The 17,301-nt window shown below is 42.6% G+C and overlaps 1 protein-coding gene across 1 annotated transcript in view; it reads left to right on the plus strand.

Annotated features, from left to right (window-relative positions):
- The first annotated feature begins 2,231 nt into the window (after positions 1-2,231).
- The window catches only part of RASEF (RAS and EF-hand domain containing), a 66,954-nt gene continuing 51,884 nt past the window's right edge, over positions 2,232-17,301 (plus strand). Inside the window, exon 1 of the mRNA XM_069474092.1 lies at positions 2,232-2,662. Within this exon, the coding sequence (XP_069330193.1) occupies positions 2,232-2,662 (431 nt within the window). The remainder of the gene's footprint in view (positions 2,663-17,301) is intronic.

Here is a 17,301-nt window from a genome sequence, read left to right on the forward strand (position 1 = left end):
CTCTAAGGTCACCTAGTCCCAGCTGAGTCACCATGACAGCCACCCAAGTGATCCCAGGCAAGCCAGGAGAAAAACCACCTAGCTGAGCCCCGCTCAAACTGATGACAATGGAATTATGAACAAATAAAATGGCTGCTCTTTTAAATCACTACATGTTGGTTGTATTCTTATGCAGTGATAAATAATTGATACAGTAGGTATGAAGTAGATCATATCAATGGAAATAAAAAGTATGCACAAGACATTTGGAATAATCCATGTTTCTTGATGACTCTTCAGTGAAGGGGCTCTGGATAGGGCAAAGTGTTCATAGGATATAAGAATTCAGAAATAATGAGCACAAAGGTCAGAGTGGAAATTCAGGAATGGAGTTGTGTGAATAGTCTTCAAGAAAGCAGTTCTGCTTAAGTACTTAAAAATATTATTGACTCATCTATTTTGAAAGATACAGATATTTATTAATTGCTAACATAATGATAATAATTATAGTTCAAGGAGACAGTTTACTAAGTATATTTGTAAAGCTTTAAAGGTATTACTAAGCTAGCCACTTTTTACTTTATATGGAAAAAATCAATCTTTAGAATAAAAAGGAAAGCACATAAACTCAAAATCAATAACAACTTATACTGCACTAATGGTAAAATTCATTTCAAATATTAGCTATACAATTGTATAAAACTATATTCACTTAGCAATTAGGTTGCTAAGACCAGGGCTTCCCATGGAATGCCTCTCATAATTTATCAGTTAAATTTGCAGATGGAGGTTACCAGTAGTATTTATAACCCGATAAAAGCTGTTCATGTTGACCATGTTTATTACACAATTCAAGAAGAAACAGTTCCTCAGATGTTTATCACTTAGCTTTATGTTTAAGAACAGTAGCCTGGAGAGACGGTGCCAGTCAAATCGCCTACTTAATTACCATATTCTAAAAAATTAAAGTAATAAGTGATAAAGAGAATCCAGAATGAGATAAAAGGAAAATATAGTCATAACTAAAAGAAATGCCAGTAAATGAAAGCTAGTCTAAAATGCAGAGGGAATGGATAATGTAATAAAGTAAAAACAATCCAAATATTAACACATTTTCACAGGCTATGAGAATCACCTGCAGGACAAACCATAAGACAAACTGACAGTGTCCTGGAAATGGATGGACAAGACTTTTATAAAAATAACCAAAATGGATGGCTTTAAAAAAATCTCGCATCCATTAAGCAGTCAATGTTAAGGAAACAATAGCATTGTCGAAATAAGTGTTTAAAATCAAAGAGTAACATACCTTTGGATATATAATTTCCATGAGGTTTCTTTAAAAGAAAAAAAAAAAAGATCCCAAATCAAAAGTACCCCAGCCTTTGTTTAAAAGAATGCTGCCCGCCAAGCGATTTTGGTTAATTTTCTCTCAGGTTGAGAAGACAAGGATTGAGAAGAATTGTTTGGATTTGGAAGTTCTATGTAATTTCTAATGTACATTATCAAGTAGTGAGACCTTAATGTTGGACGAAAACTGCAGTGAAATTAGAGAATGGGGACTTCTGGCAAATCTTGTACTTTGGGTTGTAAGAAAACTTGTATATAACGAAGTTTACCAAGTTTCCTGAATTAGAAGAGAATAAAATGAACCTACCCCTGCCTACCTTTCCCCTCTCCGTCCCGTTGATTAGCTTCCCACGCTCACGCCAGCACCACGTCTGGGGCGAGCGGAGCGCTGGCTCCACCCGAGCAAACAGTGTTTACGCCGGAGGGCAAGGCTACGGCTGCACCCCGAGTCCTGGCCAGGGCCCCCCACTCCTGCGCGGAGAGCACAGGCCGGCGCCCGGAGGCGTGGGAACCAGAGCCGGGCGCTCCTCCTCCTCCCTGGCTGGGCGGAGCCGGACCCGCCGGGAAAGTGGCCAATGCCACCGCGCCGCGCGGGCGCGCAGTCCCCAGCGCGTGCTGCTTCGGGGTGCCCGGGGTCGGGGGCGCACCCTACAGTTCCCGGGGTCTACAGGGGGGCGGCAGGGACCCGCGACGGAACGAGCCGCCTCACCCCCCGACCTGCCCAGACGCCGAGCCCCGCCTGGATCTTCTCGCAAGTGGTCTAACCAGCCCGACGAGCCGAACTTGCCGCGGCTCCCGCGGTGGCAGCAGGTGGCCCCGGACTGCCCGCTAACGCCGCTGCGGGGGAGGGCTGCGCGCCCCGTTGCGCTCCGGAGCCCTCTCGGCCGCCCCCGCCAGGCGGGATGGAGGCGGACGGGGACCAGGAGGAGCTGGCCCGGCTGCGCGCGGTCTTCGCCGCCTGCGACGCGAACCGCTCGGGACGCCTGGAGCGCGAGGAGTTCGGCGCGCTGTGCGCGGAGCTGCGCGTGCGGCCGGCCGACGCCGAGGCCGTGTTCCAGCGGCTGGACGCCGACCGCGACGGCGCCATCACCTTCCAGGAGTTCGCGCGCGGCTTCCGCGGGGCCCTCCGCGGGGGGCGGCGCCGGGGCTGGGGGTCGCGCGATCCTGCGCCCGCCGCGGCCGAGGCGGGGTCCGAGACCCGGGACAGCGAGGAGGAAGAGGGTGACGAGGACGCGGCGGCGGCGCTGACCGCCTCGTGGCGCCCGGAGAGCCCAGGCCGGGCTTGGCTGGACTTCCAAGCGCGTCTCGGGGACGAAGCCAAGTTCATCCCCAGGTGCGTGTGTGGGTTGGGGGCGGGAGGTGAAAATGGCGGTTCCTGCTTTCTTCCCTCCCTCTTAACTTGCAGGGTGTGCACGCAGCGGACCCTAGTCTTCTACGTGAGCTGCTTTTCCCCATTCACCTACCCGCTTTGACTTTTCTAAGACGAGACCCCCTAGAGTTAAGGAAAGGGAATGCGTTCAGAGAGTCAGGGTTTGGGGAGAAAGTTTTACTTGTTGAATTCTGGCCCCTGCAAAGGGCACTTTGTTAATTGCACGGGCCACCCTGAAATGCAGCCTGATTACATCACCTCTACCCAAGGCTTCCAGGTTGCACCCTAGCGCGGGGGCCCTGGCTGTTTGCCAATTTGGCATGCTCTCTAATAGTTTGCGGATATGTTGTTTTCCTAAGACTATGTAGAAAAGGCAATGGGCATTTATATTGCTGGACTCATACCGTCATTGATGCCTACTATGTGCTAGGCATTTTACAGAGTTCATTCTCAATATTCAGAACATCCCTAGGAGGCAGGCTTTGCTTATTTCTGATTGATTGAGAAACTTAGATCTAGAAATTAGACCGAGAGATGTTAAGGGACTTGCCCAGTTAAAGAGCAGGGATTTGATCCTAGGTCTTGTGAAATGAAAAACTCTCGCTTTTTATACGACAAAATAAAACGACAAAATCATACATTTTATCCTGCTGCTATGACTCTCACAGAAATAAAATATCAAGTTACAGGCTTAAGGAAGAGATGTTCAGGTTTTCTTCTGAGTTTGATTTGCAGCTCTCCATGCCTTCCTGTCCTGGTATGTCTCGAGCTATTTTTCCCTCCCGCAAAACCAACATTTTAGTGCTGTAAATGTTTTTCTGCTTTCTGTTTGGATTTTAGCTGAAGTTTTATTGAACCCTGGCTGTTATTATTGAGAACATCTGAAGGGCATTTTGGTTGGTAGTTTGCATATCTGAGAAAAGGAAATAGCGCCGGGAGGGGTCAACGTGCTATTTCATTGCTTGGGAGCTTAGACCTGCAGGGCTTGGAGTCCTCATTTCCTCCTCCTCCTCCCTCCAGTTTGGAGAGTAAGGAGAACACCAGGCCTGGTGAGTGACTCACTGCAGTAGAAGAGGGATTGTGTAGAGAAAATGGGTGTGGTGAGGATCTTTTCTGTTATTTACAAATGAATTAAAATGCCATGTCTCCACCAGGGAAGTAGCAAGATTTAAACATTGCTATAAACTATACTCTTTGAGTCATCTTTCATCTGTAACTTAGTTTGGGTCCAGCTAGTTAAAAAAAAGCAAGAATTTTAGAAATGAGGCAGGATGAGTCCACATCGTATTAGATATTATATATGTATACATATGGATCTGCTTTTCACAGTTGTCTAGTCTTAGCAGTAAATATTTCACACTTAACCTTTAAATGATTAAAGTGACCCTTTTAGGATCAGTGTACAAACCAGGACTTAGTATTATTGGTGGCATTAGTATTATCATGATGCCTTTCCAAACTCTTCAGAGGTTGTTACATTTAATGAGCACCAGTTGTCACCTGCTAGACTTGAGTCGTAAGCCCCACCTCCTTCTGATGTGAGATTAGCAAGTACAATGTTTGCCTTCCTATACTTGTTCAAGTGGAAAAGAACTAAACCCGGTTGCTTCAGCTGATTGTTACCATGGCAGCTGTTAGCTGTTTTGGTAAATCGAATTGCTTCTACTCCACTTCCTCATACAGCTGTTCATCTTTCCTTCCTTCCACCCAAATGTGATAAAAAGTCTTTTGTTATTGATAATGCCATTGCCATTATTTCAACCAGATTTATTCCACAAACATTATTGCGTGCCGGCTATGTGCTAGATACTGTCATAGGTACTGTCCTAGGTCCCTGGGGACAGAGAGAAGGTTGAGATGTAGTTTGTGCCCTCAAGATGCTCATCGTGTGGGTGAAACATTTCTCAAAAATTTCATCAAGGAACGTTTGTTTAAAAGCGAGAGGGTTATTTGCAGGAAACTCCATATATGGGGGAGGTAGCCCAATAGACTGTTGCAAGCAGGAGTTGTCTTTAAAGTCGGGGGTTTTTATCTTTAAAAGAAAAAAAAGTTCATTTTAGTACATAATATATTGGGGCTTGTTTTAATATAAAATGTGTTTTCTTCCGAGGGGAAAATTGTCTCTCCAGGAAGGTGTGCCATTCCATTTTATGGCTTTGTTTCCCACCTGCCACATCGTCTTACCCTGGGGGCTGTCCTTCACAACCTGTTTGAGAGAACGGATATTAAATATAAGAATATTTGGCTCCTGTAAAGGCAAGGCATGGTAGTATTGATTGGCAGGGTTTCCATTTCAAAGACCTTTCAAGCAAAGTATTAAGCAATTTGAGTTAAATTCCCCAGTCATCAGTAATTGTGATATTAGAGAGAAAATAACATTGCATTATGAAAGAACGAAAATGGCCTTTGGGATGTGTGCCACTACATGCTTCAGTTTGTTTTCTGTTAGAGAATTGAGGGGCCCTTTCTTTTAAAGATTGGGAAGGAGATTGTCCCGAGGAGTTGTGGGACCCCTTAACCTGAGGACAGCAGGTGTGAAAGGTCAACAAGGTCAGGATGGCCTTTACCACTTTCTGGGAAGCTTGAATAAGGTCAGCCATGAGTGAAGCGGGCAAGGTGATATGGTTATGTAAGAGAATTCAGGAAGGAAGGTGGTACCAGGCCAAGAAAAGTCCTGGAAGTAGAAAGAGAACATGGATGGGAGGGTGGGGCAGGCATAATGTAGTCTACCCAATTTCTGGTGCCAGAGAAATTGGTGAAAGGGAGTTTTGTACCCAGTAGATTCTCAGTAAATGTTTGCTGAATGAATCAAAGAAATCTGTAATCTTCAATTCCTTGGTTCATGTATCTGTATTCAGAGAGAGAGAGCAGTTAGTTCCCGCGGTGTGTGTTTTCTCCATTTCTTTTGCAGCTTACCTCATTGTTTTTTGTGTTTTTGGGTTCCTGATGTGAGCTGGTCCTGGTGTTCAAAAGATAGCTAAGGACATAAGTTTTGTGTGTGTGTGTGTGTGTATGTTGAACATTTGATGGAGGAGGGATGGAGGAGGGACGTGGGGGTCCATCTCTCTTCTCTAGTGGGAGCTGAAGCTTTCCAGAGTTTTCTCAACTCCATTAGAGATTTTGAGTGTTATCTGTGAATTGATTCACTTTGATAAATTAACATGGAACCTCACATTCTCCCAGACAGGAACACGAGGGTACAGCTGCTACTGGAACCATAATGGATTTATGAATGGGCACAAGTAGCTCAGCAGTAGCCAAATCAGGGACAGGAGCAGGCTGGGTACCTGCTGTGTAACAGGTGTCAGTGTGATTGGTGACCGGGCAAGGGCAGGATTTGTTGAGACATTAAAATCAGGCTTGTGTGGTTTGTCAGCAGTTGAACACCAATCCCATGTAACTGGGAAACATTTAAAAACAAGGAGCTGCCAGTGGGCAGAGACAACATTTCAGTACTGGTCAGGGTTCCTTTTATATTTCCCCATCTTGGGTTACAGTTTAGCTTTTGTCAGTATAATTGTCTTCTTTTGTAATAGTGTCGTTGCTTCATCGGCTCGCTTAATTTATATGGTATGGTGCATGGCAAGATGGGGAAAGGGGAGGAGACAGAGGGAAAGAAAGAGATAATAAACATGTGGACAGTGAGCAAGAGAGCCGGCCAGAGACGGGGTAAGAGAGTGAGTAAAAGACAGAGATCCACAGAGATGGAAAGGAAGGAGAGGCTGACTGACGCCATCTTCCTCAGTTTCCCTTCTTTTCCACTCAGCGAGGTTATGGCCCTGAGCTTCCTTGAGATGAGGAAGGCAGATCAGCTCTCATTGATCTCAGCTCTTGAGTATCTTCAACATGTGAGCATCTTGGTGCTTCAGAATGTGTAGTGTTTAAAGATAAATGTATTTTTTTTCACACATGTAGCCAGTATTATCTGGTTTTCATCCAAAGAGGTAAGATTTGTTCTAGCCTTGCGACACAAAGGTGGGCTGTACCCCAGTCCCGGATGAGGTTCAAGGGTGGTGTTGACTGTATGGGATATTTACCTTTGGTACTGGCTTTGGGACCTATCAGTGTGCTAGCCATAGGTTTCTTTTTTCTTTTCTTTTTTTTGAAACAGAGTCTTGCTCCATTGCCCCAGCTAGAGTGCAGTGGCATCATCGTAGCTCACTGCAACTTCAAACTCCTGGGCCCAAGCGATCTCCTACCTCAGCTTCCTGAGTAGCTGGGACTACAGGCACGCACTATGACAACTGCTAATTTTTCCATTTTTAGTAGAGACAGGGTCTCACTCTTGCTCAGGCTGGTCTTGAACTCCTGAGCTCAAGCAATCCTCCCTCCTCAGCCTCCCAGAGTGCTAGGATTACAGGTGTGAGCCACTGCTCCTGGCTTTAGCCATAGGTTTTCTGGAGGTTCCTTTGTCTTTTCTAGATTCTGAACCAGGGTCCTAATATCTAAGTCTATGTCTGTGTATCTGTATCTTTTTATTTTTTTCTTGCTGTTCTGTAGCTTTCTTTTTTTCCTCTTTAATATCTCCTCTGTCACAATTATGTATGTCATTACCCTGCTGAGTGGGAGAAGCCTGTCTGTTAAGAAAACCACAGCTTTACCTTTAACCTTCCAGTCTTCCTCCTGGAACTTGTATGTATCTGTGTATGGCTTAGGTTTTATGGACTTTATTTGCTGGTAGTGGTTGCATCTGGTTCTGATATTTGAATTTAATCTCAAGGTAGTAGTTTCTTTTTGGCCTTTTGATCCTAGAAAGGTATTCTGGCCTGGTCCTTAGAGGACTTTCAGTTTTGGCCTTCTGGGTACTGGCCTGCTCTGACCCTCAGATCTTGCTGATTGCTCAGAGCTTTGCTTTCAGAATTTGAAGAAAGATGATTTATTCTGTTCTTATGGTTTGGGCAAACAAACAAACGAACAAACTTAAAACTGAATGTTGTTGGGAAGAGTATTGTCCCAGAACTACAGAGTCTTCTCTAGCTTTTCTTTGAACCTGAACTTTTGATTACTCTTCTCCCAAATTACTGTTCAAATTCATGGTTATACTACCCCTGGGTCACCTTAAGCGTTTAAAAATCTTTATCTGTTTCTCAATCTCTGTGCTGATTACATAGTCTTTTTTTCATTTCTAAAATGGAGTTAGCTGCATCATGCTGATCTGCTTTGAATGGGGGTTCAGAAGCTATTGGCTGAAAGGAGAACCTTTAGATGTTGGGAAAGGTTAGTCTGATTAGGAAAGGTTAGGTGATTCCAAATGTGTTTCCTTTTATTCTCCCAAGAAGGCATATGCAATATACGTTCTTGTTTCATGTATAAGTTGTTACAATTTAGATAGTACTTGACTGCAGCCTATAATTTGAAAGAAGAAATGGGAAGAGATTATATATCCTGGGTATTCAGGGCTGCTTTACCTGACTATATTAGTCTTGTAAGAGGTTGTAAAATGGAAAGTAAGCATTATCTCCCAGAGGGAAGTTGTGGTGGAATTTTTTTATGATACATATGATATCCTTGGAATTATTTTCTCACATAAACAAGTTCATTCCTTCAACTTGTAAATATTTGGGGTCTTCCAAATGATGATTGCTTTTGTCAGAGTAATTATAAAAAGAGAAGAGTGAATTTTAACCCTTAAAGCTATATGTCTACATGTCCCATAGAAACTAGGTATACATCTGCAGTAGTGCAAATATGTGTCTTCAATCCTTTCTCTAATTCACCCACTATTGACATTGTCCTTGACATCTCACTATGCACTAGTGAGGCTATGTAGACCTGCTCCTGCCCTTCAGGGAGCTCAGTGTGTCACCTTCTTAAATACCCAGGAGTTTTGACACCTGAGGGACCTGGGATGCAGAATAATGAGTGGGAAAACCGCTCCTGGCATGCAAGCACTGCTCTCCCTGGACTGTAAACATTGCATGTCAAAAGAGCTTCTCAAATTGGGAGCTGCAGACTCTTCGGGGGTCTTTACGTGTATGTTTGGGAGTTTTAGAAGACTAAATGTTCTTGTTTACATTTTGGTGATAATATAAAACAAATTAATGTGAGCATATTCCTAATCACCTGGATGACTCCCATGTTATAGATTTAGCTACACAATTTCAAAACCTGCCTTTGTGTTTGTGTGGCATCCCATAGCATAGGTGCATTGTCATGGGCTGACAAGGAAGGCAGCAGGGTGAGGTTGGCATGCCAACAGTATGTTCACGTAAACTGAAGGTGACTGACAACACAGAGTGCTGGATTTTCTGCGGTCTCAATAGGAAATCGATGGGAGCATGTGGTTTTGATCATAGTAGCATGCTCAAGAGAGCCACGTGTGAGCCGCCACGATGACATTGGCTGTGAAGATTTAGTTTCAGTAAAACTGCATGCCCTGCCAGATTAGCTGACTATTGCTAGTGCTCATTCCACTGATTTTGTAAATTTGTGTTGGTTTCATAAATGTATTGATGCTATCAGTATAGGTAGTTTATATCTGATTTGTTTTTGTTCATAGTTAAGTACTGTGTTACAAATAATGCTTAAGTCAACTCTGAAATTCATGGGGTATACTTTCTTTAATAAGGTCTCCATGTTAATCACAGATGAAAAAATATTATTCTAAAGGACTTGAAATCCCAAAGAGCTACACAGGATTGAAAACATTAGTCTCTCATTTTTCGTTGCGTACTGACTCCTCCATCATGTAAATCGAGGGCATGATACTGTGGAAGAACTTCATCAAGGGACATCTTTGTTGTTTTCCCACAGAAGAAACTCTTCTTACCTTTTTATGTTTTTCATTCATTCATTTATTCCTTCACTTGTCAAACATCTTTTCCTATCCATGGTGTGCCCTGAACTGCGCCAGGCACTGAGTGCTTAGAAATAGTATCCTGCCAAAAATTGCAATTTCCTGGCCAGTTTCTCTGTATCCAGAAGGTTGACACCAGTGAGTACTTAAAGTGGGAAAAATCACGAGGTGGATGGGCTGGGTCTAGCTCTCACTGGTGGTCTGAAATCAAGCAGACCAGCTACATTCAAGGAGTTTCCTCCTATTCATCACAGAGAAGTGACACCTTCATGCCTTCCCTAGCAAGGCCAAAGCATAGCAACACTCTCTCTTTTCTAAGTGTGGATCAGCTCCATGGAGAGAGACTTCAGGCCCCTGTCAAATGGTCTCCAAGCTCCCTCCTACTCTTACCACCCCGTGGGCTGTGACTGATGTAACTTGATATAATGGAGAAGGGCTCATGAACTCAGAAGACTCCAGGGCCAGGCAGGTGACACTGACCCAGTGACATGAAGTCCAAGGCCTGTAAGAGCCTCTGCTTCATCTGCTGGGGGGCAGCTGCTGCCATGCAGGGTATAGGTCCATTGGTCTTGGGAAAATGGATTTTTTTTTTTTTTTTTTTTGAGACCGAGTCTTGCTTTGTTGCCTGGGCTAGAGTGCTGTGGTGTCACCCTAGCTCACAACAACCTCAAACTCATGGGCTTAAGCAGTCCTTCTGCTTCAGCCTCCCGAGTAGCTGGAACTACAAGCATGTGCCACCATGCCCGGCTAATTTTTTCTATATATATATTTTTAGTTGGCCAGATAATTTCTTTCTATTTTTTAGTAGAGACAGGGTCTCGCTCTTACTCAGGCTGGTCTTGAACTCCTGACCTTGAGCTATCCTCCCGCCTCGGCCTCCCAGAGTGCTAGGATTATAGGCATGAGCCACCGCGCCCGGCCTCATGGTAGATTCTTAATAGACATTGGAATGCAATAGTCCAGAATACCTGTAGATGTTATAAAAATGAAAATAAAGGATTTTTCAGTTTAATTTTTTTCAAAGGTGAAGGTAGCTTGATGGAAGGAGGCATATGGGTTGTGGCTTCTTAGTTATGGGGGCAAGGACAAAATGCACAAAGATCTGAGTGAACCCAGGCAGAGCACATGGACAATCTCTGCCAGGAGGAAGACCATGGTATAGGACGGCATCAATGTCCAGCATTCTGCAGCCTGCTGGAGGCAGCTGTGTTGATGAGTTTGCATTCAGTGTCTGTTACTTGGGGACGTAAAACATTATTAACACACTGGAAAGTCACTTCCACTTTAGCATCCTTCACCTATTGACCGAGGGAGGGAGCTAACTGATGCTACGGGGACCTCCCTCATGGCAGAGCAGTCCTAATCTCGCGTACAAGTTTATGTGGTCCTCCAGCAAGGCACAAAGGTAGAAATTAATATTAGATTGGTTCTGTGTATACAGATTCGAGGTTTTATATTAGTCTTGTATTTATAAGGATAATGCATTACCTCCGTCTCTCCTTAGAGAGTACAGTGAGGAGCTGTCTTCAGGCTAATGAAAGTCTGTCAGTCCACAAAAGTCCACAAATCTTTTAGACAGGTTGTTAGAGTCCTAATGACCCTGGCTAGAGTTAAAATATGATCAGATAGCCGAGTACTTGGAGCCTTGGAAAGTGACCTACTCTGCTGAATGATATTTAACATTAAAAGTTCTTATTCAGCAACAAAGTTTTTTGACTCTTTTAGTCAGCGCGGGCATATAGTCACTGTGAAGCTGGTACATTTGATGACACTGATTAGTCCCAATGAAAGTTCAGTGATTTGAGCCTCTTGTATTAGAGTTCTCCAGAGAAACAGAACCAATAAGATAGATGTGTGTGTGTGTGCATATATGTATATACATACACACATATATGAAATATGTTATGTAGATATGTATATATAAATACACAGGAAGAGAGAGCGAGAGAGATTTATTTTAAGGAATTGGCTCACTGATAGTGGGATCTGGCAAGTCCAAACTCTGCAGGTAGGCTGGCAGGCTGGAGGCCGAGGGAAGAGCTGAGATTGCGGTTCCAGGGAAAAGGGAGTCTGCTGGCAGAATTCCGTCTTCCCCAGGGGAGCTCAGTCTTGTTCTATTAAGGCCTTCACTGATTGGATGAAGCCCACCTACCCTCATTATGGAGTGTAATCTGCTTTACTCAAAGTCTGCTAATTTCAATGTGATTAATAATTCCACATACAAAATACCCTCACAGCAACATCCAGGTGTGTTTGACCAATTACCTGGGTACCATCACCTAGCCAAGTTGATATATATAAAATTCATCATGGTCACTAAGAAACTTTTTCAGATATGCTCAGTTTTTGAGATTCACCGTGTTGTGGGAATCAGTTTTGGAAAGATCAGAGAGCAGTTTTGAGTGCTTCCAGCTTATGTTATAACATATATAACAGAAAAATTTCAAATGATTTGAGTCTGGAAAAATCCCTACACATGTATTATATCCCCCCCACTCCCCCATACCTCTTCCAAATGCCTAAACATTCCAAAACAAAGTACCAAGTTTCTGGGCAACTTTAAAGTTATTGACATTTTTCTGTCTGCCAAGAAAAGGCTTGGCCTGCATCTGTTTATGGCTCTGAGATACACCCTAGGAGAAGAGGACTTATTGTTTATCTTTGTTCTTACCCCTCCATCCTTATCCTACAAACCCACCCTTCATCAGAATACTCGTAACACCAGACTGAGCAACGCGCAGAAGAGACAGCTTGGGTTTAAGCAGCCGTAGCCATCTGGCAAGCCACGCCAGCATTTCACGTTACTGGACTCACCCAGGCAAACTGCTTGCTGGCTGCTTTTCTTCCTGTCCTTCCTTCTCCTTTCCCACCCTCCCTTCTGCAAGTGCTCCGTGAAAGAAAAGCATTGTGCCAAGATGTCCAAAGGCTATTTTAATGAGGAACAGTAAGAGATTTCTTAGAGGAGGAATGGGTTCTTAGTCTGCTGTCCCAACTATTAACACTAGTTTTTGTCCCTGAGTTGGTACTTGCTAACAGGGACTGTCACTGGAGAGGCCCAAAGAAGCCCAGAAGTACCACCAGATATAGGACCTAAAACTCAGCCACAGAGAGCTACTAGATTCATTATTCAGTTCCCAGGAGCTCAGCGGGCCCTGATTTTAAATCACATCTTTTCTCAGGCTTTGCTAGTGAGGGACCTCAAACCAGCAGCGTTGGCAGCACCTGGGAGCTCTTCTAGAAATGCGGACTTGTAGGCCCCACCACAGACCCACTGAAGCTTCTGCATGTTGACAAGATCCCTGGGCGACGTGTGTGTGTATGAAACTCTGCTGGGATGTGGCCACGTTTGCTTCCAGTCACTACAGAGCCCTCTCCCGGGGGTAGTCATTGTCCTTTGCCTGGTTTTTTTACCTTCCCATACGTAGGTTCATACTATGTATTTGGCTTCTTTTATTCAACATTATGTTTGTGAGCTTGTAGTTTAGATCTTCTATTGTCTTTGCTGTAGAGTATTCCACAGTGTGAAAATGCCACAATTTATTTATCCAGTTGACTACTAATGGCCATTTGGGTAAATTCTATTTTCTGGCTGTTCCATATAGTGCTGCCATGAGCATCTGTCTTGAGGCTTTCGGTGGGCACATGGACCTGTGCCATTGCGTTGCTCGGAATAATTGCTTGCAAAATCTTTTAAGCTTTCCTTGCTAACTCAGAGTCATTACCATGAAGTCTAGTTTTATCCTGGGCTGTAGGATAGTGATATCCCCAGGATTTGTGGAGATGGTGGTTCAGCTTGGCTTTCTGAGCTACTGTGTGTTTTTTCTGTTCTTGGTGTCAGGTGACGTGTTACTACAGTCAGTACTTCCTTCCCGGGTACCTGTATCTGTTGAAGGTTTGGAAAACAAATGATCAAATATATTAGAATTATGTTTTAAAACCCTTGTTTGAATATAGGTTATTCCTATGCCAAGCACAGGGGTGTCTCAGAGGTTTCTTTTTCCCTCTGACTTTCAACTTTCTATCGGATTCTTCTTGGTGGCAGGTACCTGAGTTTCAGATGGCTGGAATGCTGCCATCCTTTTGAAATTATTATTGTTATTTTTTGCAGTTTTACCTCCTTTCCATTTTTACTCCTATTTTAACTCCTTTTTCAATTTTGTTTATATTGAAAGTTCCTCAAGTAGACACTGCAGCTCTAAGTTGTCTCTGTAGAAATTACAAAGGCCATTTGGAAAGATAAGCATAAACCATGGGGTTCTGTTATTTTGGATGCAGGTGAGAAGTAGGTGTCTGGCCAAGGGGGGCATGGCTCACACTGAGATGAATCCATGGGACTCTGTCATGTCGCGTCATGGGCCCCCAGCCTAATAATTGATCACCGAAATTATTTTTAACTCTCTTTTTTCAGTCTTAGGGGCATTCTTAAAAAACTATACACGGAGGTACGCAAATACTACTACTTTGTGGAATCTTCTTGTTCATTCAAGGGAATTATTGTAACATCTCTTTCTTTAGTACTTGCATTTAAAGCAACAATTGAGCATTTACTGCCATTTTGTTTAGTAGCTTTTGTACCAGTTTTGCTGCCCAAAGGGGGTGTTATCTAAGCAGCTAAGAGCAGTGCAGCTCAGACCACAGGGAACTGGAAACCAAGGGAATGTTCAAGGTTTGGGATGAAAAATATAAACTGAGATAAATGTAAATACACAGCTCACTGAAATTGCTTTTTCCTTATCTGATGAAGCAGTGAGTTAAGATGATGACTCAATTAAGGGAAGACTAGTTTTCCTTTTCTTAACTCTTCTGGGGGGTTGAGGTCAGATTCTTTTGGCAGATAGTGTTTGCAAATCTGCAGGTTATTTGCTCTTTTAGTGAGCGGTGGTTCTGGGAGCTTAAAAGCAGACTGGTTTCAGGACTACTGATTCTGCTGCGTATAATGTGAAAAAGTCAGATTTTAATAAGATCTTTGGCCACCTTCTTTTTAAAGCACATTGTAGAAAATCGCCCTTCGGTTCTGCAGAAAATCAAATGAAAAAGTAATTAAACTTTTGAGCAGGATGCTGGGAAAGCTGCAGAGTGGACAGATGATGGGCAGTAGTGGGGTCTGTCTAGGAAGCTTCCGCCTTGTGGAAAATACACCCCAGGCACCACTGGGTCAGACCAGGGGCCTCTCAAAGGGTCTTAACTGTTGCCTTGTCGAATTAGAGATGTCAACAACAGTTTATTTCAAAGGGGAAATGCGTTCAAGAAAAGGTGTAAGAACAACTAATTTTGCTTTAGTTTGATATTTTTGGTCCATTTTTTATATTTTACATGAACAGACTGGAATACTGTGATTGATTTATCTTTGTGTTTGACGATTAGGTAGCAAGGTAGGTAGGTAAAAATCAATGATTCTTAAAATTAAAGTAGATTTAAAAAAATCTGACATGTTTTTTGGACAGTAACTAAACACACAGTACTGTGCCTACAGATAATTTTAAGATAATTCAAAGATGTGGTCATAGAAAGTAATTTCTTGCTTAATTACATGATCTTTTCTAGCAAATTCATGTGACCCCTGAAAGAGGTTTTTAAAAAGGTCAGATTAGGTTGTGTACAATTTCGAACAAATTTTCTTGCCGGTATCATCTGCACTCAAACATAAGGTTTATTTAACTGTTGAAGAAAATGTGACTATAGCTTAGGCACCAAATAGTTATCCTTCCACCATACCAATAATAATTTAGCATTAAATGCCAGCCATTTAATAATTAGTTCAATATGTAATAAATGCTAATTCAGGAAATATATTTGCTATTGAGTGAACAAGCAGAAGGCACTTATTTATATCCCCAAATGTAGCGATTTTAGGAGAGAAAATGTCCTCTTTACTGGTACTCACGATTCTGAAGTATATTAAGAAATCATTGGGAGATTTTAGAATGACAAGTGAATTCTTATCTTTTATAGAAGCTCGTGGTGGGTTATCTGTGTATATAATATTTTAAGTCTCGGTTTATATACATAAAATCATATAATTTGTGGTTTTGAAACTCCCATATATTACAAAGAAATATAAATATTATTTGTTAAAAGTGCATCCATGTTTATTATTGAAATATATTCAGGATTCAAAACATTGATTTAGCCCTTCCCCTGGAGTTGAGATTTCAGCAGCCTAAACCCGCAAAACCATAAATCTGAGGTGGAAGGAAACGAAGGGGCCTCTGCATGTCAGAAATTATAGTTCCATATCACAGCAGGACAGATGGTTTCTCATTGAAAATTTTGCCCTCTTCTCAGCGTTCTTAGTGTCGGCGATGTGGTAAGCTTTGGGTGCATCCCCCATGGGAAACATTGTGAAAGGAGAGAGGGGAAAGCCAGTGGAGAGGGCAGCAGCGCACTGAGACCAGCATGTGCTCCTGCGTGTAAGTTCAGGTGTGATCTGGTTGCTTTCTGGAATCTCCTCCTTTCTCACTGGGCTCAGAAGAGGGGACCCTTGTTACTGATAGCTTGGCAATCAGGTTTCCCGCAGTTCACCCCTGCCCTGCCTCTGTGCCAGCGAGGCTCACCGCTCACTCCTTCCCACCATCATCCTCTTTATCGATAACTCTTTGAGTCAGAGTCCTGAGCCTGCCTGGGCCCCAGAACAAAACCCCACCTTCTCCACTCCAGTTCAGACTGAGTCCCCCTTCCCGAGGCCTCCTGCCTTATTCATTCATTAATTCAGGCTCTGCTGCAGGTCGGGTCTGTGGGTGGTTGAGAATCTGATGGGGTAACGGGGAAGGTAAACCATCTACAGAAAACCCAGTACACAGAACTCAGATAAAGTGTGGCTGGGATCTAAGGGGAGGGATTTCTGGTGGCTGGAGCAGTCAGGGCAGACTTCGTGGAGGAGGCAGCTTTCAGGAGAGCCTTGACTGATGAGCAGGGTGTGACTTCTAGATAAGAAATATGAAAGGTTTAGATTCTGATCAGAGGAGACTGATATTAAACTATAGTATGACTAGCAAGGGATAAATCTGTTTCTCCATCTTTTTCAGTCTCAAAAATCGGAAAATAAAATAGTTTAGGGATAGGATGATGTGAAATCAACCAAAATAACATGTCTTATCAGAACACTGGCTCCTTTGTTGAAAACTTATGAATTCTGTGTCAAGCACTGTGCAAAATGCTTGAGGACATTGGATCCCTAAGGATGGGAGAGGGTGAAGGAAGTGAGATAGGAAATGACAGTGGGCATAGAATTGATTCCGCAAACCAGGACTTGGTTGAGAAAAAAATAAGAAGAAAGAACTACTATACTTTATTTTATATAATTTTATTGAAATACTATTTTATCTGACAAATTGCTTTTATTATAAGTGGTCCAATAAATAGTTCTATTAAAAAATTTTTTTAAATTTCTAAAATATGTAAAAAGTTTACATTAAAGCAAAGAAAATCTTCATATCAATTATATAAACATTAGAAATTGCATAAACAGAACAGTTAGTACTGAAACATATTTAAGTATTTTAATCAGTTAATTACCTGTATCTGTCTCTAATGCTGTAGTCACTGGTATTTTTCTGAAGACTATATCTTCCCTCAATGTGGTCTTATTATGTTTTATTTTTTTCTATAATGCTTGTAATTTCTTTAGAGTTAGATTTTATGATTATTAAATTTGAAATTGTTGACAACAGTTGACTTTTCTACATAGATGATAATATTTTTAATTAAGAAAACACTCCCAGGTGCTGAAGTATCTGCATAGATCAAATTCTGGTAAGTGGGGGATATTCTCAGTTCTTTTTCTGTTTTGGTATTGGCATGTATAAAT

Source organism: Eulemur rufifrons, chromosome 7, assembly GCF_041146395.1.
Source record: "Eulemur rufifrons isolate Redbay chromosome 7, OSU_ERuf_1, whole genome shotgun sequence".
Lineage (NCBI taxonomy): Eukaryota > Metazoa > Chordata > Mammalia > Primates > Lemuridae > Eulemur > Eulemur rufifrons.